This window comes from Mustela nigripes, chromosome 7 (assembly GCF_022355385.1).
Source record: "Mustela nigripes isolate SB6536 chromosome 7, MUSNIG.SB6536, whole genome shotgun sequence".
Classification (NCBI taxonomy): Eukaryota; Metazoa; Chordata; class Mammalia; order Carnivora; family Mustelidae; genus Mustela; species Mustela nigripes.
The window spans coordinates 60,853,408-60,876,523 of NC_081563.1; the positions used below are offsets into that span (position 1 = coordinate 60,853,408).

The following is a 23,116-nucleotide window of genomic DNA, read 5'->3' on the forward strand; positions in this document are numbered from 1 at the left end:
TATTTTTTATTTATTTGACAGAGAGAGATCACAAGTAGGCAGAGAGGCAGGCAGAGAGAGAGAGAGGCAGAAGCAGGCTCCCTGCTGAGCAGAAAGCCCAATGTGGGCTCGATCCCAGGACCCTGAGATCATGACCTGAGCCGAAGGCAGAGGCTTAACCCACTGAGCCACCCAGGCGCCCCCCCTCCATTTTTTTTTTTTAATAGAAATAAGTAGTAAGTGCTAAAAAGGAATTTATGAGTTTCTGTTTCTCTTATTTCCGATGAACAATGTGAGTAGAAAGAACACATAGGTTCTAATGTCGACTCAACTACTGTGAGGGGATGTGTACCTATATGTTTATGTATGTGTGTTTGAAGAGGGGGAATCAAGAATGAGATTGCAAAATAATAACTATCTGACAGGTTACTATGAGAGTTCAGTGAAATATTATACCAAAAAGTCTCACCCTGCTAGACAGCTTATATTTCCTTATCTATATCCCTCAATGCTTATATTTCCTTATCTATATCCCACTCCAAGGTTTGAAATGTTTGATTCCAGTAAATGAAGGTAATGAAAAAAATATCCGATGCATCAGACCTGTGTTCTGAATTTTATCTTGAAAATACAGTGATCAAACAACTGCTCCCATTATTTCTTTTTATACTTGTTAATAACAAGCTGATTGTGAACACTCCATTTTGGCACATTCTGGGCAAAAATGATGGGCTAAATATTTACATGTAATTCAAGATACTCAGACAGAGATGACCTCTTAGGATATGATCTAAAGATCGGATGAAAAGAGGCAAAGGGACAGCAAACTGAGACTATTTGAACTTTACAATCTACACAGTGCTTTATGGGTTACACTGCTCCTTCATACCCATTTGATCCTCCATAGAAGAAACAGGCATTAATGATGTCAGCCTCATTAAACAGGTGAGATGGATGAGAAGGAAACTGAGGTCCAAAGAGGTGAAGTGACTTGCCCAAGGGCACACTCTTGAACAAAGACAAGACTTATTCCTAGTCAGTTTTTACTATTAGTCTGCCATCCAAAAAAAAAAAAGAATGGTGGCCAAAAGCTGAGAATGTAGAGGGAAAAAGTCTTTTTACAACAGGACAGGGCGCCTGGGTGGCTCAGTTGGTTAAACAACTGCCTTCGGCTCAGGTCACCGTCCCGGAGTCCTGGGATGGAGTCCCGCATCAGGCTCCCAGCTCCATGGGAAGTCTGCTTCTCCCTTTGACCTTCTCGCCTCTCATGCTCTCTCTCACTGTCTCTCTCTCACATAAATAAATAAAATCTTAAAAAAATAATAATTAAAAAAAATAAAATAAGGGGCGCCTGGGTGGCTCAGTGGGTTGAGCTCAGGTCATGATCTCAGGGTCCTGGGATCCAGCCCCGCATCGGGCTCTCTCCCCAGCAGGGAGCCTGCTTCCTCCTCTCTCTCTCTCTGCCTGCCTCTCTGCCTACTTGTAATCTCTCTCTGTCAAATAAATAAATAAAATCTTTTAAAAAATAATAATAAAATAAAATAAAAACAGGACAGCTCCATGGGGTCCCTGGGTGGCTCAGTGGGTTAAAGCCTCTGCTTTGGGCTCAGGTCATGATTCCAGGGTTCTGGGAGTGAGCCTCATCCGGCTCTCTGCTCATCCAGGAGCCTGCTTCGCCCTCTCTCTCTTGCTTGTGATCTGTCAAATAAATAAAATCTTAAAAAAATAAAAAAATAGTGTGTAAACCTGGTGATTCACAGACCTGTACCCCTGGGGATAAAAATATATGTTTATAAAAAATAAAAAATTATAAAAATAAAAAATAAATAAAAACAGGACAGCTCCAGTTTTTCTGGTAATAGAATATAAGTATCCCAAATGACCAGTGTATACCAGGTATGTTGTATATTAAATATAGCTTGATATTATTCAGTTAGTTAATGAATAAAAATCTTATACCTGAAAGTCATCTAAAAATACTATTTTGGCAAATCCAGGAGTTGAGTTATAGAGTTTTTCTTTATTGGAAGGTGAGGGAATTATTATTTTTTTTAAAGATTTATTTCTTTGTTAGAGAGATAGCGAGAGAGAACAAACGGGGAGGGTATGCAGGGACAGGGATCTCACAACCCTACTATCATGACGGAGCCGAAAGCTTAACCAACTGAGCCACCCAGTCCCCTTGGAGGGAGTTATTCTTAAGTAGTTTTGGTGTTAGCCATTGTTCATTCCCAGAGAAAAGATCTGCTGTTGAAATTGCAATTTAATAAATCATTAATTAACCTCTTGGTGGCACAACGGACCTAGAAAATTTTGGTGGGCTACTTGCTGTTTAACCATAGAAAAATCAGTAAAGCTGATTTGGAGAGCACTTGGGGACAAACAAATGGGGCAACCACGTGTAACGCCACGTGCATGTGACTTTCATAGAAAATACTATTTGGGATGATGAAGAATGTGAAGGGCAGCTATGCTGAAAAGAAGTCAAAGGTAAGGGCAGATCAAGGGCACCTGATGGCTGTTGGCATGCACCCTAATCGAGCAAAAAAAAACCCCAAGTGACACCAATTATATGGATTACAGTGTCTTCGTTCCTAGTAAGTGTTGGTTGTTGGCAGCCAGATCCCAGCCCCGAAGACACCAAGTTAAAAAGCCTTTCTCAAGATCCATTCAGGCACCTTTTCCATGACTCTGAGATCACGAGGCGCCAAGAGTGCATGCCCCCACATCTCACCCTAACCTCTTTCACGGTTTTTCTCACCCTCAACTTCCAGTTCCCAAAGCCAGGCCTTCAAAATAGATCAGAGAAGTCCGAGGCCTACAACTGGTCTCCGGTGCGTCCTTTTCACTCCTTTTTTCCACCCCTCCCCAATTAATAAAAACAACTGGGTGTGCTCTCCCTTCTCAAAGCGGGGCTCCCTTCTGAGGGGGCGGGTCCTGAACACAGCGGGCTCACACCCCGCAGGTTGGCGGGAGCAGGCGGGGGCGGGCCGGCGCGGATCCGGAGACAGCCGAGCGAACGCTGCCGCGCGCCCCGCTCAAACTCGCGCCGCCACCAGCTCACAAGCTGCGCCCCACCTTCTCCGTCACCAAAGGCGCCCAACCAATGAGCGAGCCGGAAAGGCCGGGCCTGCGGGCTAAGCACTGGGAGGGGGAGCAGCAGAAGGGGGACGGGAAGTTGAGGGCGGGCTTTACTTGATTGACATGTCATTCTCACCAATCCTCCGCGCGGCTTGTCTTCGCTCTCTACTCAGCTGGGCTCAGCTCTTCGCCCCACCTCCTCCTCCTCCACCCTCCTCCATGCTCCTTTTCGACCCGCCCCACTTCCCCTCCCCCACTCTGCAGGCAAATCGCTGCTGGAAAGAGGCGGGGGCCGAAGCGGCGGGCTCGTGTGGAGACTTGAGGTGGGATTGACGGGCGATCTGGCCAATAAGACGTAGGTTGATGGCGCGGCTGTGGCTGGGACCGGCCAATGGGCAGGCGGGCTGGGGGCGGAGGCCCAGGTTCCAAACGCTCCGCGGCGCCATGGGCTGAAAACTCAACCGAGATGGAATCTCCCAGTCTGAACCGGTTTCAACCGGTTCCGAGTTTGAGGCACTAGGAGGAGGGGGAGAAGCGGCTGCAGCGGCCGCGGCAGGAGCAGCGGGAGCTACAGCATCAGCAAGAGCAACAGTAGCTACAGCCCCGGCGGCGGTGCCTGTTCCAGTCTTTGCTGCTGCAGTCCGTGCAACCACCCAGAGGGGGAGGGGGGAACCACCAGTCGCTGAGGAGCAGGAGAAGGGGGGAAAGTTTAGGCGAGCCTGGGTGGGGGGGCCCAGCGCCGGAGCCGCGTGAGAGAGGGAGCTGTATTTTGGTAGGGGGGAGTCGGACTGCAACTGGCAGCAGAGCGTCCCCCGACCTTGTGGACTCTATACCCCCTACTCCTGCCGCTTCTGCTGCCGCCTGTGGCTGGAGGGTCCCCCTGGGGCTGAATCTTTGGGACTTGACCCCTTTCCCCTCCCCCTTCCCTCACTCCCCAGCCAGGCGGGAGCATTTATTCCACGGATTAATTCCCCTTCCTTTTTTGGGGGGGCGGGTGGGTGTGTGTCGTGGGGGGTATCCCTGAAATAGTAAATATTGTTGAGCTTTTTTTTGCCCTTATCTTCGTTTTTTTAATTTCCTTTTTTTTTAAGGTGGGAAAACTGAAACCCACCTTGATTTCCTCCCCTCTCCCCCCTCCCCACCTTCCCTCGCCCTAATCCCCCGACAAGGAAAGAAGAAGCAGTTGGTTCAATCTCTGGGTAAGTCGACTGTGTCTTTGGGGCCGAGGGTCGGGCGGCGGCCGGGCGGGAGGAGGCCGGCGTGGGGCGCGGCGGCAGCAGCGGGAGGCGAGCCCGGGAGGCGGCGGCGGGCCCACAGCAGAGCCTGCGATTGAATGGAGCCGCTTCTGCCGCTGGGGGATGGAGGCGGGGAGGCGGCCGCGGGAGGGTAGCGCTTGCTGGGTTATTCGCGTGTGCGGGTGGTGGTGGAGGAAGGCGAGGAGCGTGATAGTGAAGCGGGGCCGGTGTGGGGGTGGAAGGGGCTTCCCCAGCCCGGGGGGCTGGCGAAAAGTTGGGGTGATTTCAGGAACATCTCTAAATTATTAGGAGTGGAAGTTTCCAGAAATATTTAGTGCAGCAGCATTGAAACGTCCGCCTGCATCACGTGGCCCCTCAGTGGAGAGCTGGGGATCGGGGGAGGGAGGGGCTGCCGACTCCCTCCTCCTCCTGCAGGGAAACTCGAAATGTGTTTTTTTGCAGGCTAGGTTTAGAAATAGGAATGGTTAGTTGGTGGTTCAGGGTTCTGTAAGTGGGATTTCGTGCTGTAGTTTGTTGGGGGGGGGTGAGGTTTGAGTGTGTTAAGTGACCACCAGATCGTTTACTGCTAGCATTGTACGGTGGAAGATGCCCTGATTCTCCTTCATTCCGATATCTCCGAGTTTGGGATGGGTGGGAAGAAGTGGTGTAGTGGAGGAAGCTTTAAAGATTTGCCTAGCCGGGACCTTCTCCGATCACGCAGAGGCCATGCTGCATTGAGAATGGGGCGGTGAACTTCAGGCGCCTGGTCTAAATGCCTCCTCCGAGTATGGGCGGGGTGAGTGCGTGCTCGGGTATGCTATAGTTAGAACTGCTGCAAATCGGTTCGGGTGGGAAGCGAGGGGAGGGCGGGCCTTCGTGAGGTGTGTTTCTACTGAATGAAGCAGGCAGTTGCCCACACATCTAAGTAGCAGTCTCTCCTTGTAGCGACTTGTTTTTTGACCTACTACTTAGTAATCATAAAGCAACGGTTATGGTTTGCATGGGAGCTGGCAGTGTGTAGCTGCCTGCTTATTCAGTTTGAAGTGGCAGTGAAGGTATTTTGGTAGTCACTTGTAGAGTCACATTGCTGGATAATCCCTTGTATATGCTATCCAGTGAGTGGATTTTAGGATTGAGTGTCCCAAGAAGAAAAGAAAGCGATTGTGGTTTCACGGTCTCCCACCGATGGTTGTTTGCTATCTGCCTGATTGTGTATCTTAAGCGTGTGGGACACTGCTGTTAGTGGAAAGAATGTTTTGGAAGCTGTTTGATTTGGGGGACTCAATGTGCTTGGCATTGACCAGAAAGCCGCCATTTCTGTACAGTTCAAGATTAGGTAGGTCATTTCGAAGATAGCAGCTAGTTCTGAGGATGGCAAACTACTGTATTTAACACGAGATTTTATTTTAAACCTGATTTTTCACAAGAATTTAGCTCGAAGAACTCTTGTAAAGACAATGTACTTGAAAATGAAACTTTTCATAGTCAAATTGTTTAAATTGTTCTTTCTTGTTTGGGTTATTAAATTATGATAGGAGTGCATAGAAGAAAAGTTCGTTCAGTTTTTCACCAAAAATTTAAAACTTTTGATATGTACATCTTGGTGCTTTGTGGGCATTGTTTTTCAACCTCAGTTTTTAAGACTGTTCTGATCCTTAAAATTTTATGGTATAAGATGCAAGAAATTTATACAGGTTGGTGGAATATATATCCATTTTTATATTCATATGTAGGTCAGATTTTTGTTGATGCATGTCAGGTATTTCGATATTAAAAACATTAGTAATTGCTATAAAATGTTTGAATTCTTATTAGTATTGCTGTCAGTAATGGGCTGAAAGATTTCAGAGGAATCAAAATTCTTGGAACTCTATAAATTTCTCGATTTCTACATTATCTCTAACTTACTGACTCACCATTTATATTTAATATTTTTGCAGTTGGCATTATCATTAAGTAAAGCATTTGTGTTAAAATTGAAATTGCTGCCAGTGTTGTTAACATTTTAAAACTGCTCTCAAGTAGCCAAGAAATAATGTTTTTCCTATCAAACAAAATGTAATCAAATCCCACCCATTTCCTGGTCCTGGAAGGTTTTTAAGAGGGGGAGAAGTGGAGATGACCTGCAACCTTGTTGGGTCTAACTGCAGTCAACCAGTGGTTCTTAACCTGAGGTTTCATGCATGGCTTTCAGGGTGTAATTTTTACAAAATTGTGAATTTTTAAAATTTAGTAGGAGCTGTCGTGTTCTTCTGATTGTAAGGCATCTTGACCCAAAAAGGTTAAGGAGTGCCGATTTAGCCAGCCAGACTCAAGTGGCACTGGCTTTGAAGAAAAAGCAAAAGAAAGATTTTTATAATGCTGGGCAAAAGAAATGTAAATGTGTGCCAGCATCTTGATTTAGAATCCTCTTAAAAGGATAGCATTGCATATGAGCTGGTAGGTTTTAGCCAGTGCATTATATGAAGTGAAGAAGTTCGTTTTTCTGTTATCATAGAATTTGTTTTTATTTGGAAAATAGTTGGCAAGCTTTTACAGTTTTTTTACCTTGCCAGTGAATACCTGGAAATTAAAAAAAAAAGTTTGAGTTATTACTGTAAAGTGTTTTTCTAGACATTTGTTCGAGGAATTTTAACCTCCAAATTCATTGAGTGTTGAAAGAAACAAATAGATGGTTTGAATATAGAAATTTTAAGTTCTGCTAGTAATTGGTATATACAGTAAGAAAACTTGGGTACCACATTTAGCTCTTAGCATCTTCCTGTTTTTTCAGTATATCCTAAAAATTAGGGTAATATACAGGGAAGGGAGCTCCTACTGAAATAGAAGACCATATTTAGGAAGAGGGAAATACACTTAAACTTTATCTGTACCAAAAAATCTTAGATTAAGACTTTGTTTCAGTTTTTAGGGCCATAAATTTCTAATAATGGTTCCATTACTCCTAATGGTTAGGAGTAATTTTATTTAAATATTAGTAGAACAGTAAGATTTTTCTGGTAATTTAAAATAGGCACTAGAAAAAAAAAAACAGACACTAGAAAAGTTGAATGGACCTTAACAAAAACAGTTATGGAGTGGCTAAGTATCTTCAGCATTTAGTTGCTTTTACTCTTACTTGGGTAGTCTCTAAAAATATTCATTATAATACTTGTAAGAACATGGTTGAAGTAAAATAACTGGAGTAGAAAGTTTCTGACTGGTAATACCAAAATTTCATAGGCGCCTTAAATTTTTTTCTTTATTTACAGTAATCTATGCCAGCAATTATGACAATGTTAGCAGACCATGCAGCTCGTCAGCTGCTCGATTTCAGCCAAAAACTGGATATCAACCTTCTAGACAATGTGGTGAATTGCTTATACCATGGAGAAGGAGCCCAGGTAAAGTAGTTGAGCAAAACTTTTTAACATTATTGCGGTATTATTCGGTTTATAATAAAACTTTAAATTATCGCCTTTTTAAAAAGTTGCATACTTTATGTTAAATTGGAACTATATATTAAGCAGTGAGAAGCAGTCTGGAGAGGCTGTATTATATGCATTATATTCTGACATGGTTAGAATGAGATGTTTTGGATATATTCTTACCATTCTGTCTTTAAGAAACCTTTTGCCAGTTTAATGAAAGATAGAGCCTAACGTATTAAATGTTTTATAGATACTAAAGATTGTTATCTTCTATGTATGTAATATATTTGGAGTTAAAAGATTCTTGTATTTTTCAAACATTTAAATTACAGAAGTACTTCACTGATAAAACTCCTTTTAAGAGTCCAACAATACTGAGCAATTTAAGTTATTTGAATTAAAGACTTGTAAAAGTGGTCAATTACTGTAGGCAGTTACCTTACACATAATCCATGTTTTGATCAGATTAAAGTTTTTAAACAGCCAGTTGAATGTTAGACAAGACAGGAATATTCATAAATTTTTTAGTTGATGTTAGAAGAAACTGGGCAATCTTGATTCTTCACTCTGTGGAGTTAATCACATGAAGGGTTTTAAATGAGTGAAATTTTCTATTGGATTTAAACATCTTGAGGTGATGTGACAAAAACCAGTAAAATGTTGTTACCAAAATACCATATTCCTAGTAGATGATGTCTGGTTAGTATATGGGAAGTTAATTATATCTTCAAGATACTAGTTTATATTTGCATATTTAAACCCTGAGTGCTATCATACTGTTTAGAAACCTGAAAGGTAGAAATTGTATCTTTTATAGATGGTCCAAAAAGCATGATGTATAAATACTACCGTGTGCATAAATATTTCAGTTTCCTCTGAAATCCAACATTACTTTCGTGTGTGTGTGTGTGTAAAAGAGAAAGTGTGTAAAGTGAAAGGGGGGCCATAAAAGTTGTATGAGTGGTAAAAATTATTCTTCAGATTTTGTAAGTTTGGTTCAGTTTTAGAACTCCTAAGGGCTTTTGGTCCACATTATTGTCCCCAAAGTCTTCCTGAAAAGGTCTTCCATCCATATGTATTACACATACAATGTAGTAGTTTCTTTGTGCTCCAAATTCAACTTGGAGCTTTAAGCTTCATTTTATTCTAACATGCATGTGTAGAAAGCAGCTGCTTTTGGAGGAAAGTATATAAGTAAGGTTGAGCTCAACTGTGAATATATTAGAAGCTCTAATCTTGTAGCCATTAGAAAGATGGGCATTTAATTTTGTTACATCACTTAGCTGCTGCTGCTGTTTAAATCTTTGTTCTTTTTAACATAACTCACAACATCTAAAAGTATGAGGATAAACAGAGACCAGTGTTCTTCCAGGCTTATAATTTAAGAAGTAACAGTAATTTTTATCATGAGGAATATATTGGTGGTAGGGTACCTGGCTAGCTCAGTTGGAAGAGTATGTGAGTCTTGATCTCACAGACATGAGCTCAAGCCCCATGTTGGGTATAGAGATTACTTTAAAAAAAAAAAAAAAAAGACTAAAAGTGTGTGTGTGTGTGTGTATATATATATATATGCGCTGCTACTGCTTTTAGTAATGTTTCACATTATTGAGATTTAATGATTTGTTTTAAATTTGATTAAATAAAATGTAGACTTAGGAAAGTGTTTTCTATTTATCAAGTCAAAATAAACTTCCCCAAAAGTAAGAATTTTATGTCTACTTACAGGACAGATCAGTTACATAAAGATAATTGGAAACTGATATTTTTCATTGTTATAGATAAGGAAGTGGAGGCTTAGAGCTTAAAGTCAGCAAAAAAAACTTTTTTCTAAAGGTGTATCTTTACACTTCTAGTTCTAGTGGGTTTTTCATATCCACTTCTTTGGGGGTTTATTATAAGTAAAAAGAAAAAAGCTGTCCGGGAAAACATGTTTTCAGTGATAGATATCTTGGTTGTCCAGTAAGTTTTCTAGTTACTGCTCTAGAGTGTCAGCTACAAACTTATCTACCGTACAAGAGGCTAGAAGTTAGTAGGTTTTGTGAAAGCACCTGTTATGGTACCTCATACTTAGAAGGCATTCTGTTAAAAGGGTACTTTAGGAAGTATAACGAAGAAAATTTAGCATATGGTGCAAACTCATTGTTTTAAAATACAGTATGGTTTCTTTTTTTTTTTTTTTTTTAAGATTTTATTTATTTATTTGACAGAGAGAGATCACAAGCAGGCAGAGAGGCAGGCAGAGAGAGAGGAGGAAGCAGGCTCCCCACTGAGCAGAGAGCCCGATGCGGGCCTCGATCCCAGGACCCTGAGATCATGACCTGAGCCGAAGGCAGCGGCTTAACCCACTGAGCCACCCAGGCGCCCTGGTTTCTTAATTTTTATTCAATTTCATAGAGTATATGCTAAAAATGGCAACCATAGAAATTATGCTAATTAAACATTAAAACTTAGAGGAAGCTAATTTTTTTAAGGATTATATTAATTTTGGAGAGGAAGAGATTGTTAGAGTGGTGCCTTTTAATCTATACCTGGAGCTTATGTCCAGATGGGCAGTATAGAAGGATATTTAACACTGTAACATTAGAACTGTCTTCTCTTCTAAGTATTTTTCTATTTTTACCCAAGTTCGGCAGCCAGCGGGGGGAAAATATATTGAAGAGTTGGGTGTTTTCTCCAATGCTGTGTTAAGTGACTTGAACTCTTAATCTATTGCTTAGCAACTAAAATACTTTCACCATTCAGTAAGTAACACAGGGAGATACCAAATTTTCTCCTTTAGTTTCCTTTTGTGTATTTTTTTTAACCCCTCCTGGAGTTCTAAGTTAATAAAAGAATATTGTGTAAGGATTGTGGGGTTAGGACAAAATAGAGACTAAGATACAAATTCTAGAAGTGACTTCATAGAGTAAAAGGACGCCTAAAAGGAAATGACATGATTTATGCAGTGTTAATGATAATAGTGAGGTGAGTATTCACTTCTGTGTACAATTGGCATCATTTTAAAACCTCTAATAGAGTATCGTGACCAAGTAACTTTTACTAGGCATGGATCTTTGATATACCTAGTGTTCTTGGTATTTGTTACCATTTTATGTGCAAGTATAGCTAGTGAGAAAAGGAATGATGTACTCAGATATTCTTTGGGAGAGAATCAAAACATTGATCAATGGGACTCCTGGGTGGCTCAGTGGGTTAGAGCCTCTGCCTTTGGCTCAGGTCCTGATGTCAGGGTCCTGGGATAGAGCCCCACATTGGGCTCTCTGCTCAGCAGGGAGTCTGCTTCCTCCTCTCTGCCTGCCTCTCTACCTGCTTGTGGTCTCTCTCTGTCAAATAAATAAATAAAATCTTAAAAAAAAAAAAGTTAAACAAAACATTGATCAAGTGTGCTTTGGCCCTAGATAACTCAGATCATTATTATTTCTGCTTTTTTGTCATTATATAGCATAATTAAAACTCCTTAAAACTGTTAGCTCCTTAATAAAATCTAATCAAAATACATGTATTTTAAGAGCTTATACTCTAGCTCTAACTCTGTACTTGTAGGTTGGAATCCAGTCAGCTGTTTTTTTCTTCCAAGTTCTGTGGTGATTCTGGTGGTGGTGTCAAGGTGCAAAAGCACTACTTAGCAACATCTGCATGGCTTAGTCAGTGAAGTGCCTGCCTTCAGTTCAGGTCATGGCATCTAGCCCGCTGTTGGGCTCCCTACTCAGTGAAGAGCCTGCTTCTCCCTCTCACTTCCGCTCTACCTACTTGTGCTATCTCTCTGTCAAATAAAGAAATAAAATCTTTAAAAACAAAACAAAAACCCATTACTTAGTGGGTATGTATTTTCAGTTTTCCTCTAAACAATGAGCAGCGTATATTCCTAGTTGGTTGATGGGGAAACCACTATATCTGCTACCTAAGGAAAATAATTCTTAAACATCAAAGCCAAAATAAGGAACTTTTTTCTTTGTAAATTGGAATAAAACCTGAGTTAAAGATTCTGAGGTGTCTGTCAGAGATGGTTCAAATTAGAATGAATGTATCTTTCCCCCTCTTTGATGCTTGCTTTGTAACCTGTAGAATTAAAGCCTTGATCAAGTTGAATCAGTCTAACAAAGATAATTGATATACTTGAAAATTAACAAGCTTTCTACTTACATGTGATAGAACTAGGGGGAAGGTAATTAGGGAGGATCCAGTTGAGCTACAAAACTGCCTTTAAAGGTGAAAAGATTAAGCTGTTCTTCAAAAAAATTCAATAGAATTAACAGCCTTTGGTAAAATGTGTTCATACCATTAAACTATAAGGGTTAAAATGAAGAGGCTAGATATATAGTGTCAGTATGGCTAGATCTCTAAAATTCAGTTGTCTGTTACAATAAAGCTAAGGGAGAGTGTCAAATGAAAAGAGCAGATCGTCGTGTTTTAGTGACCACAGAACTGTATCATCCATGAAATTTATGCATGTGCTGAGAAAATATGGACAGGAAAAGACCCCAAATTCATGAAAGTCATTCTCTCTAAAGAAGGAACAAAGGAAGGAAATGGCACTGGAGAAAAGGTATAAAGGTGATTTCCATAAGTTTTAGATCTTTTATGTTTGAAAGAAAAGTACAAGTAAAGCAAATTGTTTAACATTTGTTAATTATAGATGTTGGCTATATAGGTTTTTATTATTCCTCGTCTTGCATTTTAAAGATGAAAACAGGGGTGCCTGGGTGGCCCAGTAGGTTAAATGTTTGACTCTTGGTTTCAGTTCAGGTCATGATCTCAGGGGCCTGGAATCAACCACTCCCATCGGCTCCGTGCTCAGTGCAGAGTCTGCTTGAGATTTTCTCCCTCTGCCCATCTCCCCCTCTCTCTCCCTTTCTGCACACATGCTTGCTCGCTCGCAAATACATGAGCTCTTAAAGATATGAAAACAGAAGTTTTGTTTTGCCTTTTTTTTTTTTAAGATTTTTGTTTATTTTGACAAAGGAAGATCACAAATAGGCAGGTAAGGGGGTAGGAAAGCAAGCCCCTGCTGAGCAGAGAGCCTCATGCAGGGCTGGATCCCAGGACCCTAAGATTATGACCTGAGCAGAAGGTAGAGGCTTAACCCACTGAGCCAACCAGGTGCCCCAAAAAAACAGAAATTTTCAAAATAAGCTAGGATTTGATAAATTCAGAAGACTTTCAGAGTGGATAAGGTATATTTAAAATAAATTTAAGAGGGGCGCCTGGGTGGCTCAGTGGGTTAAGCCGCTGCCTTCGGCTCAGGTCATGATCTCAGGGTCCTGGGATCGAGTCCCGCATCGGGCTCTCTGCTCAGCAGGGAGCCTGCTTCCTCCTCTCTCTCTGCCTGCCTCTCTGCCTATTTGTGATCTCTCTCTGTCAAATAAATAAATAAAATCTTTAAAAAAAAAAAATAAAATAAAATAAAATAAATTTAAGAGACTTTAAAAGGGTTTTATGGTCTTCGTGTTTTATATATATCTGTGGGTATTTGGGGTTTGTGGCCTTACTTAGACTTAGTTTTTACCAGTTTTCCCAAGAAAAAAAGTGTATGTATTTTTTTTTCTTCTTCATGAAATACATATTTATAGGTAAGGTTTGTTGGAGACCTCTTGGTAACTTGTAAAGCAGGTAGTACCATTACATAATTTTAAGTATAAATGAATTTTTTTTATGTTGCTTTCACTTGATTGTTAAGTGCTAAGAACTTCACATTAGAGAAATTTTTGTTAGTATTGGTTGGGTTTTAAGTTCCATTTTGAGAATGCTAAATAAAGTAGATTGCAAAAAAAAAACTACTCTGTTTCAGAGAGAGATATTCCTGTTTTAAATTGAAGTTTAAGAGTGGTAATGGATACATTTTCATTTCTGTCTGGACTAATTATTTCTTTGAGTGTTTCAGAAAGTTAGTAGAATCACTGTCCTATTAGGATTTGTGCCTTGCTCAATATCATTTTAATGAATGATTAAAAAGAACAAGTGAGCTTAAAACTATTTTCATATAATATTTTAGCAAAGAATGGCTCAAGAAGTACTGACACATTTAAAGGAGCATCCTGATGCGTGGACAAGAGTCGACACAATTTTGGAATTTTCACAGAATATGAACACGAAAGTAAGCAAGTGGTGGTTTTAAAATCCATTATTTCTTCTTTTCTTCCAGTCATAAACTTTGAGGAAGGTATCTCATTTTTAGTATTGCATTTGTTATCTCAAATTATTTAATATTGTTAACTTATTTCAAAATTTAGTCTTAAACATAGAATTAATTCTTGCAAATAGTCCTAAGAATTATGAATGAAGTTTTATAATTGGGACTAGTATGCAAGGTGGCTTTTTTGCTTGCTTTTTTGTTTTTGTTTTTGTTTTTAGAGTATGTATACAGACCTAAGTAGCATAAATTCTGAATGTTACTCAGAGATGAAACATAACATCAGAGGAATTATTTTGGGCAAGTAATCAATATAATAATACAGGCTAGGCACCAACACCAAGTTGTGTGGGCAGCATAAAACCCTGCTCCATGGTACCAATGCTTTTAATGGGACAGCACTCAGTTTTTATTTGCAATTGAAAAATGTTATAATTTGGGTCCTTTTTTCCTAGTTTGAACAGAAGGGTTGATCAAAATGTGTTTTGACTGTTTTAGGCTTGATGATTCACACTTCTCTTTAAACTGCCTTAAAGTAATAAAATACCATGCATGGCATTCTGTTTAATACACACAAGATTTCCACTTGTTATACATTGTGTTAAAACAGAAAATAGCCATTTTCACATCTGTTTCTGAAATCAGACTGTATTAATTAACAGTTTTAAAATACTAATTAGTTTTGACATCTTGTAAATTTTAGGGCAAAAATACAGTCCAGAACTTCCTCAAAGTGCTAACCTTAAGTAACATAATAGTGTTTGCCTGTTTGCTTGCCTGGTAAATTTTGCTTTTTATACTGACAGACATTACTAATGTTTAAGTTGATTTATCAACAGTATTTTTAAAAACTCAAATTTGTCTTGTGAAAAATGAGATGATTAGAGGAACAGAAAGAAAGCAACAGGTAAAGAATTCTTCAATTTACATAAATTACAAATGATTTGGTGCTAAATTTATGCACTATGACATTTGGCTTTTATGCAATCATTTTTTTTTCTTTAAAGATGTTAACACTACCTGATATTAATCATAATGTTCCATTATGTTGATTGCTTGTAATAGGAAGAAAAGGGGTGTCTTCCTGTGCAACTGACACAGCTAGGCTTTGACGGCAGGCCTCCACAAGGTCTACCCTTTTGATTCCCTTTAACTGAATTCTGTTCATCAATTGTTTTTGTTTCATGGGCGGTGGGGGGAAAGGGGAATTCAATGCATAAAATAAGTATTTCTAAGGGCTCAGTAGAAATTTCTACCATAGGGATCATTTCATGCATTTATTTTTTTCATTTAGTCTTTGCTGTTATCTGTCCCTCATCTTCATAACTCAGCAGTGGATTTCTCAATTCCTGAGATGTAAAGCAGAAATGTGATTAATTCTTTAGAGTGATGCTTGGATTATGTATGGATATTTCCAAAATAGTCATTTATCATTGGCCCTTAGATTTGGTTAGCAGTTAAGATTATTTTAGCCAAAAATACTCAATTTCAAAAAATGTGAGTTCTCTTCATATGTGGAGTGTTAATGTTTAGGTGAGATTGGGATTTAGAATATTATGATGGCGATCTTTGTATTCCTTTGACTTAAATTTTGAAAAGCTTTTATTGGGCTTACTACCTCAGCCGGTGGCAGAAGGAAAAATACGAATTGTATCTTCAGCAAGCTAATGCTACCATTTTACAGTTGGAGAAGGGAGTAGAGGTTAGTAAGTAAATTTAGGTAACAAAGTATCAAACATAAAGGAAGCAGGGTAATAGCATAAGCTGTAAAACATTGGTTAAATAGGGTGAAATTATCATTGGGGTTACTGCTGCTTACTCGTGCATTTATGGTGGATTTTTAGTTTTTTAAAGATTTTTTAATTGGTTAAGAATTAACAAGAGGATATATTGTAAGAAGTGCTTTGTTTTGACTTAGTAAAACTTCGACAGTGTTATTTTGTCTCTATAAAATTAAGTTTTTAGGGTAGTATGTTTTCAAAAGTTAATTTAAAATTTCAGTGAATCAGAAACCTTTTTTGCCTGTTTATATTTTTCTGAGACCTAGACCTATAAAGGGATTGTAAATGAGCAGGTTAGAAAGTTTCAGTATTTACTGCTGATTATGAAACCCGTTGATGGTATCAAATTTGTAATTTCAGAGTTTTGCTTTGGCCTTGTTTTTATTTTGGAAGTTGTCTTAAGGAATGTTGTGAAAATGTAGGATTTTAGTTGAAATGGCAAATTTTTCTTGAAAAGTATGAAATGTTAAAATGAAAGAAAACAGCAAAAACATTTACTATTTGAGCACAATGTAGTTTGGGACAGTCTATATTGTGCTTTGGATAAAATGAGCATTCACATGATCCCTTTGGTTGAAATACTAATGCTCCTATTTTATTGTGTGATGACTAACCATTTTAAAGATGAACTCTTATTCTCAGCCAAAACTTGCAATCTGTGATTCTATGTCTATATATGAATGAATTTACCTTTCAGGTATTGTAGCTCATTCTTCCCTACTTAAGATAATTGAAACATACCACAACAGTTTTGTCCCTTTTCTTCCTCCTGTCTATCCACACTAATTGGTCATGGTAATAATTTTGGGTAGTAACTCCTATAGTATTATAAATTGTTGTGAATGTTGTTGACTATTTAGAGTGAGTAATCAGCAGGAGGGACAAAATGGCTTGAAAGTGGTATCTGTATTTATTTTCTTAACGTTTTTAGTTAAGACTTTTATATTTAGGAAGGAATACCTGAAAGGTAAAAACAGATTGCAACATGCGTTTGTGTGTTTTTGACTGTGCACAAAAGTTTATCTTTAAATTAGTAGAAATAGCAACTATAAGGGTGGGATTAAAATTTAAAATTAAACCCGTGGGTTGTCTTGCTGCTCCTTAAGTAACACACCAGAGATGTTTATAAACACTTTCTATAGAAAGTATCTGTGACAATACTTTAATACTTGGCCAAGAGCTTACAACTCCTAGAAGATGGTAGGAAGCTTGAGAGCATCCAAGCTGCTAAATTCTTAGGAGCCTGGTCGTGTTAAAGTACGTGAGCCTGTGAGCAGTCATTTATGCTGTGAATTCATATCTGGCTGCTACTTTTCCTTCTACAGATAAGCCCATTTGGCTGCTTAAAGGGCTTTTTATTTGGTTCTTCCTCCTGGTGTGAGCATGTATAAACAGCAGGACATTAAATAGAGTAGTAATCAATAAAATGAGGAAAATGCATGAAAACTCAGTATATGGGTGAATAGATCCTTGTTTAATATATGTAATTAAACTTGGTAGCATAATGTTTTTGAAACTTTAGATGTAAATGTGTGAATGTCTGTCCATTTGTGAATCCTGAAAGTTGCCAGTATTATAACAATATATTCACATGTTTCTATTCTCCAATTTTCAGTATTATGGACTACAAATTTTGGAAAATGTGATAAAAACAAGGTGGAAGATTCTTCCAAGGAACCAGTGTGAAGGTAGGAAAATGTTTCAAAGAATTTTAAATTCAGAATTGATTTTTTTTTGGCATTTTTATTATAGTTGAATATTGGACAGGGTGGCTGTGGTGTTAAATCTTCTGTAGTTTAATAGTTCTGATGGAGATTACTGCTTTCATCAATTGGCAAAGCAGGTTCTGTTTATATTTGGGGGCAGGGGAAGAAAAAGGTTACTCTTTGGGAGAGAGAGGAGGGTGACCAGAGGAGTCAAACTGTTCACAGTAAATGCTGTGGTGAAAAAAAAAAAACATATCAGCCTGTGGTTAATCAGTGCCTTAATGAAGTGAATGAATTTTGAGTATGTGTTCTTATACATGGTTTTAAGTTTGCCAAACAGTAACTGATTAGTAGTAAGTATTGTAGCACATTAAATAGTACATAAACTTAACAGAGCAAAGGAACAACAACGTTTTAAAAATCAAAGATTGGGGTGTCTGGATAGCTCAGTTAAGTGTCCCAACTCTTAATCTCCACTCAGGTCTTGATCTTAGGGTCGTAAATTCAAGCCTTGTGTTGGTATAGGGCTTGGAGCCTACTTAAAATTTTTTAAAAAATCACAGAGCTTTACCTTTGGGAATTCTGGGCCTGCTTTAGAAGAGATTAGCTTCTAAATTAGGGAAAGAAGAGAAAAGAAAATGAAGATGTGATGATGCCTGTTAATTGATATTTAACTTTTGCCCTTACACTATCTCAGTAAAGGTAGTCCTAGTTTAAGAAACTTGGAGCAAGCTTAGTCTCTTGGAGTATATTGATAACAGTTCCTTCCAGTTTTCCTATAACTGCCTCTGTGACCTGCATTGTATCATTAACTTGTTTAATCTCTAAAAAATACATAAATATAAGCCTGGACTTTATAATGGGGAATATGCTACTATTGGTGGCATTTTTTTTTTTTTATTCTATTATGTCCTCATTCTTTGTTGATCTTGAATAAGTATTTCACTTGTTTCTCATGTCATTTTTATGGTGGGAGAGTGACCTGGATTTACACTTCTAGTTTTTCTCTAGAAAGCTGGTGTCTCTTTAGCATGTTCAGAGGTGAATAAAAAAGTTTTTAATGGCAGTATCCTTACTAAACCACAGGGTAAGAATGACAGTAAGGGGATGGGGGTCGTGGGTGGGGTGGGGTGGGGAATAGTGCCTCCATAAAAGGTTCCTATTTAAATGTGTTACTTGGGGTTGAAACCATTTTAGGTGGGTGATGATGTGAGACCTTGGAAGTTAATGAGTACAGTTCAGCTGTGTAGCCCAGATAGATCTCCATACTTCATCACTGCTTTCTAAGAGGGATCTTAGGTGTGGTTCTTGTTCCTCAGGTGCTATTGATTAAGCCCCTCTTCTGTTTCTATACACCTATACCCTCCTTGCCTGTTACACTATAAGGAGTGTACTAGATGATCCTTCAGCATTTTTTCCAGCTTTAAAATTAAACAGTTAGAAATGATACTGGTTTATCAAAATCACCGTTCTATTTGTTACTGAAAAAATTAAATCTCCCTGAGGATTTGGCATTTTTAGTTTTCTATGTGAATGGGAGTAGTATGTTTGGGTTTTTATCCTGAAGTCATGGTAGCTCTCATATCAAATGTACACATACTCCAGGGTATTTTTTACTTTGAAAAAATCTATCATGTTTGAAAAAAACTGTGGAGAGAGGAGTGCTGATTATTCTGTCTGACTTAAAAGAGAGTTCTGTTTTATTCATGTGTTCCATTCTGTGTTGGTGAGACACTTCTTTGTTTCTCTGCAAACATTACAGTTGGCCCCTGAACAGCGTAGGGGTTAGGGGTAACACCGCCACCGCTACCCCTTCATGCAGTTGAAAATCCATGTATAACTTTTGACTCCCGAAAACATAACTACTAGTAGCCTACTGTTGACTGCTTGCCTCGCCAGTAACAAAGTTGAGGAACACCTATTTTGTATATAATATATATTACATACTGTAATCTTACGTAACATTTCTAGGTAAAAGAAAGTTATTAAGAAAATCGAAGAGAATATATATTTGCAGTACTGTACTATGTATATATTTTTTTTAATGCACATATGAGTGGACCCGTCCTTTTCAAGCCCATGTTACTCAAATATCAGCTGTATCTATAAAGAAGATGTATCACAATCACCTTTCCCTGGGTTTTTCTCTTCAAGACTAGTAATAAGTACCTGAAGTTAACTCTGCTGCTCACATAATGGTTGCCATTATTTGGAGGGAAACGTGTGATAAAACTTTTAGAATCTTTCACAAGCTTATTAGGGGAACGTGTAAGGGACACCTGGGTGGCTCAGTTAAGTGTCTGACTTGATTTTAGCTCAGGTCTTGATCTTCGGGTCATGGCACAGAGCACAGCATTGGACTCCACACTCAGTGTGAAGTCTGCTTGTCCCTCTCCCACTGCCCCCCACCCTGCATGCATGCTTTACCTCCAAATAAATAAAATCTTTTTTAAAAAGAACATGTAAATCTCCCAGAGAATGTTTGTGAACTCTAGATAGACAACAGCAGCAGTGCACAATGCATTTAGTGATTTGTTTTTAAGGTAAAACATCAGAAAATAAATTCAGTGCTTTATTAATTTATTATTCTATAATTATTTTTCAATGTTATCAATCCTGAGAGGCTTTTCCTGTCTTAAGATTTTGTGTCTCACAAAATAAACTTAGAGTTTTGAATGTTACTTTTCTATCATCTTTAAGTTAAGTATTAGGAATAAATTTGTATAATCCACATGTATTTATGTGTATGTTTTTGTCTGTAACTTTTATAAATCTTCTGAAACTGTTGTCTCCACTTGTTAGGTATTCCTTGTCCAGCTTAGCATATATATTTATTTATCTGGTACATACATTGTGTATCTGCTTTGTACAAAGCACTAGTAGGTATTAAGACTATAAAGACATTCCTATATCAAAGTGCTGCAGGTGGGAAGATACACATTGGATGTAGAGAAAAAGTTAAATTATGTAAATACAATGAGTGCCACTATTGCTAAAAGAGGGGAATGATCATCATCAGGTAGTGTCCTTTATTTATTTATTTATTTATTTATTTATTTTCTTATTAACATACAATGTATTATTAGCCCCAGGGGTACAGGTCTGTAAATTGCCAGGTTTACACACTTCCGCAACACTCACCATACCAAGGGTTGCGCCCTTTAAACAAGTTTCTTCATGCAGATGGCAGTGCTAGATGTGTTTTAAAGAAGAATAGGTTAGACTGCACAGAAAGCAAGGCAAAATAACTTGAATTTTTTAATCTGCTTTCAGGTTTTCGTCCATAAATATATGTTAATTTTCTTTTTAAGGATAATAGAATTTTCAGTTTAACCCTTTTGTCTAAAGCACTTTGCTAGGAAAATCCCTGACAATTCTAGATGATCTTAGATGTATCTTGCTACATTTCCTTGGTGTATATCCTGTTTCAGTGGGTCACAAATGAATAAAATTTCAAAAAGAAAATACACAACAGATAATAATATGCCAAGTAAAAGTTTCAAAAACATGAAATTGGAAGATTTTAATTTTTAAAACAAGAGATACAGTTTCATAATAAAACATTTTGACAGTTTAGACTTAATACAAAATGTAATGAATTTCTCTGTTTTTTTATTATTTTGCTTTAGTCCAGAAAAATACTTCCATTTGGTGTCCCCTCCTTCCCTTTCCCCTATTCCCTAAATACAAGTTTTAATGATGTTAGGGATCAGAGAATGATAATTGCTTTTTTTTTTTTTTTTTTTTTTTAAGATTTTATTCATTTTTTTCTTTTGTTTAGTTGAGAAAGAGGAAGCATGTATAGGATGGGGGGAGGTGGGAAGGGCAGAGGGAGAGGGAGGAGCAGGTTCGACCTGAGCAGGGAGCCCAAAGCAGTGTTCCATCCCAGGAGCTGATCCAGGAGTGACCTAAGCCAAAGGCAGTCACTTAACTGACTGAGCCACCCAGGCAACCCTGTTGATTGCATTCTTATGCTTGGTATATAATTATGCAGTGAACAAATTATTTTTGTTAGTGTTTCCCCCAATCTGCTTCATCCCTCTACTTTAAGGGCCCCCTGAGTACCCAACACTTTTGCTCATACATATATGTAAATTATTTGTGTATATATATAATATCTTGAAAGTTTTTTTTTAAAGATTATTTATTTATTTATTTATTTGACAGACAGAGATCACAAGTAGGCAGAGAAGCAGGCAGAGAGAGAGAGAAAGAGGGAAGCAGGCTCCCTGCTGAGCAGAGAGCCCGACGCGGGGCTCGATCCCAGGACCCTGAGATCATGACCTCAGCCGAAGGCAGCGGCTTAACCCACTGAGCCACCCAGGCGCCCCCTTGAAAGTTTTGAAGTGAACATTTGCATAGTGAGTTACTAGGTCAGAGACAATTCTTCACTGAGAAAAAATAGAAAAGTTTTATTTTTAAAAAATTTTTAAGTTTAGTTGAAAAAGTATAGTTGACACACGGTTTTATTAGTTTCAGGTGTGCAACATAACGCCATGCTCAGCTAACATTTGTTACCATACAGTGCTATTCTAATATCATTGGCTGTATTTTCTGTGCTGTACTTTTTGTCTCTGTGATTTACTCATTCTGTACTGGAAGGCTGTACATTCTAGTCCCTTTCACCCCTTTTGACCATCCCTGTAAACATCTCCCCTCTAGTAGTAACAACTAGTTTTCTCTGTATTTATGGGTCTGTTTCGCCTTTGTTTTTGTTTTTTAGATTCCACATAGAAGTGGTATTGTCTTTTTCTGCCTAACTTTATTCACTTAGCATTATACCTTCAAGAACTCTCTTCTTTTTGTGGCTGGGTACTATGCCAGTGTGTGTATGCATGCACGCATTCCCCCACATCATCTTGACCGGTTCATCTGTTGATAGTGATGCTTAGGTTGCTTCCATATCTTGGCTATTGTAAACAATACTGCAATAAACATAGGGATGGGGTACCTGGGTGGCTCAGTCATTAGGCATCTCTTTGGCTTAGATCATGATTCCAGGGTCCTGGGATCCAGCCCTGCATCCGGCTCCTTGCTCAGCAGGAAGCCTACTTCTCCCTTTCCCACTCCCCCTGCTTGTTTCCTCTCTCACTGTCTGTCTGTCTCTCTGTCAAGTAAATAAATAAAGTCTTTTTTTAAAAAGTAAGTAAATAAACATAGGGGTGCGTGGATTCGTGTTTTCATTTTATTTGGGTACATACCCAGTGGTGAAATAATTGAATCATATGGTAGTTGTACTTGTAATTTTTTGAGGAACTTTCATACTGTTTTCTACAGTGGCTGCACCAGTTTGTGTTCCTACCAACAATGCACTAGGGTTCCTTTTTTTCCATATTCTCACCAACACTTGTTATTTCTTGTCTTTTTGATTCTAGCCATTCTGACAGATGTAAGATGGTCTCTCACTGTGGTTTTGGTCTGCTTTTCCCTGATGATTTGTGATGTTGAGTATCTTTTTTAATTTGACAGAGAGACAGTAAGTAAGCACAACAAGGGGGAATGGCAGGGGAGAAACAGCTCCCGCAGAGCAAGGAGCCTGGTGTGGATGTGGGGTGGATGTGGAGCTTGATTCCAGGACCCTGGGATCATGCCTTGAGCTGAAAGCAGACACTTTAACCAGCTGAGCCACCCAGGTGCCCCATGTTGAGTATCTTTTCCTGTGTCTCTTGGCCATCTGTATGTTGTCTTTGGAAAATATCTAAAGTCCCCTTCCCATTTTTTTATCAGATTTGGGGGGCTGATGTTGAGTTGTGTAAGTTTTTCATGCATTTTTTTTTTTTTTTAGAGATTT

General features: G+C 38.7%; 1 protein-coding gene across 2 annotated transcripts in view; it reads left to right on the forward strand.

The window, feature by feature from the left end:
- The first annotated feature begins 3,358 nt into the window (after window positions 1-3,358).
- The window catches only part of XPO1 (exportin 1), a 47,985-nt gene continuing 28,227 nt past the window's right edge, over window positions 3,359-23,116 (forward strand). The window contains exons 1-5 of one of the 2 annotated variants that reach the window (XM_059406007.1): window positions 3,359-3,415; window positions 4,152-4,259; window positions 7,547-7,678; window positions 13,701-13,802; window positions 17,235-17,307. In XM_059406007.1, coding sequence (XP_059261990.1) covers window positions 7,553-7,678; window positions 13,701-13,802; window positions 17,235-17,307 — 301 coding nt within the window. In that variant the 5' untranslated portion in view covers window positions 3,359-3,415; window positions 4,152-4,259; window positions 7,547-7,552. Of the gene's footprint in view, window positions 3,416-4,151; window positions 4,260-4,997; window positions 5,092-7,546; window positions 7,679-13,700; window positions 13,803-17,234; window positions 17,308-23,116 lie in introns of those variants that run through there. The other variant, XM_059406008.1, reaches the window with a different exon arrangement.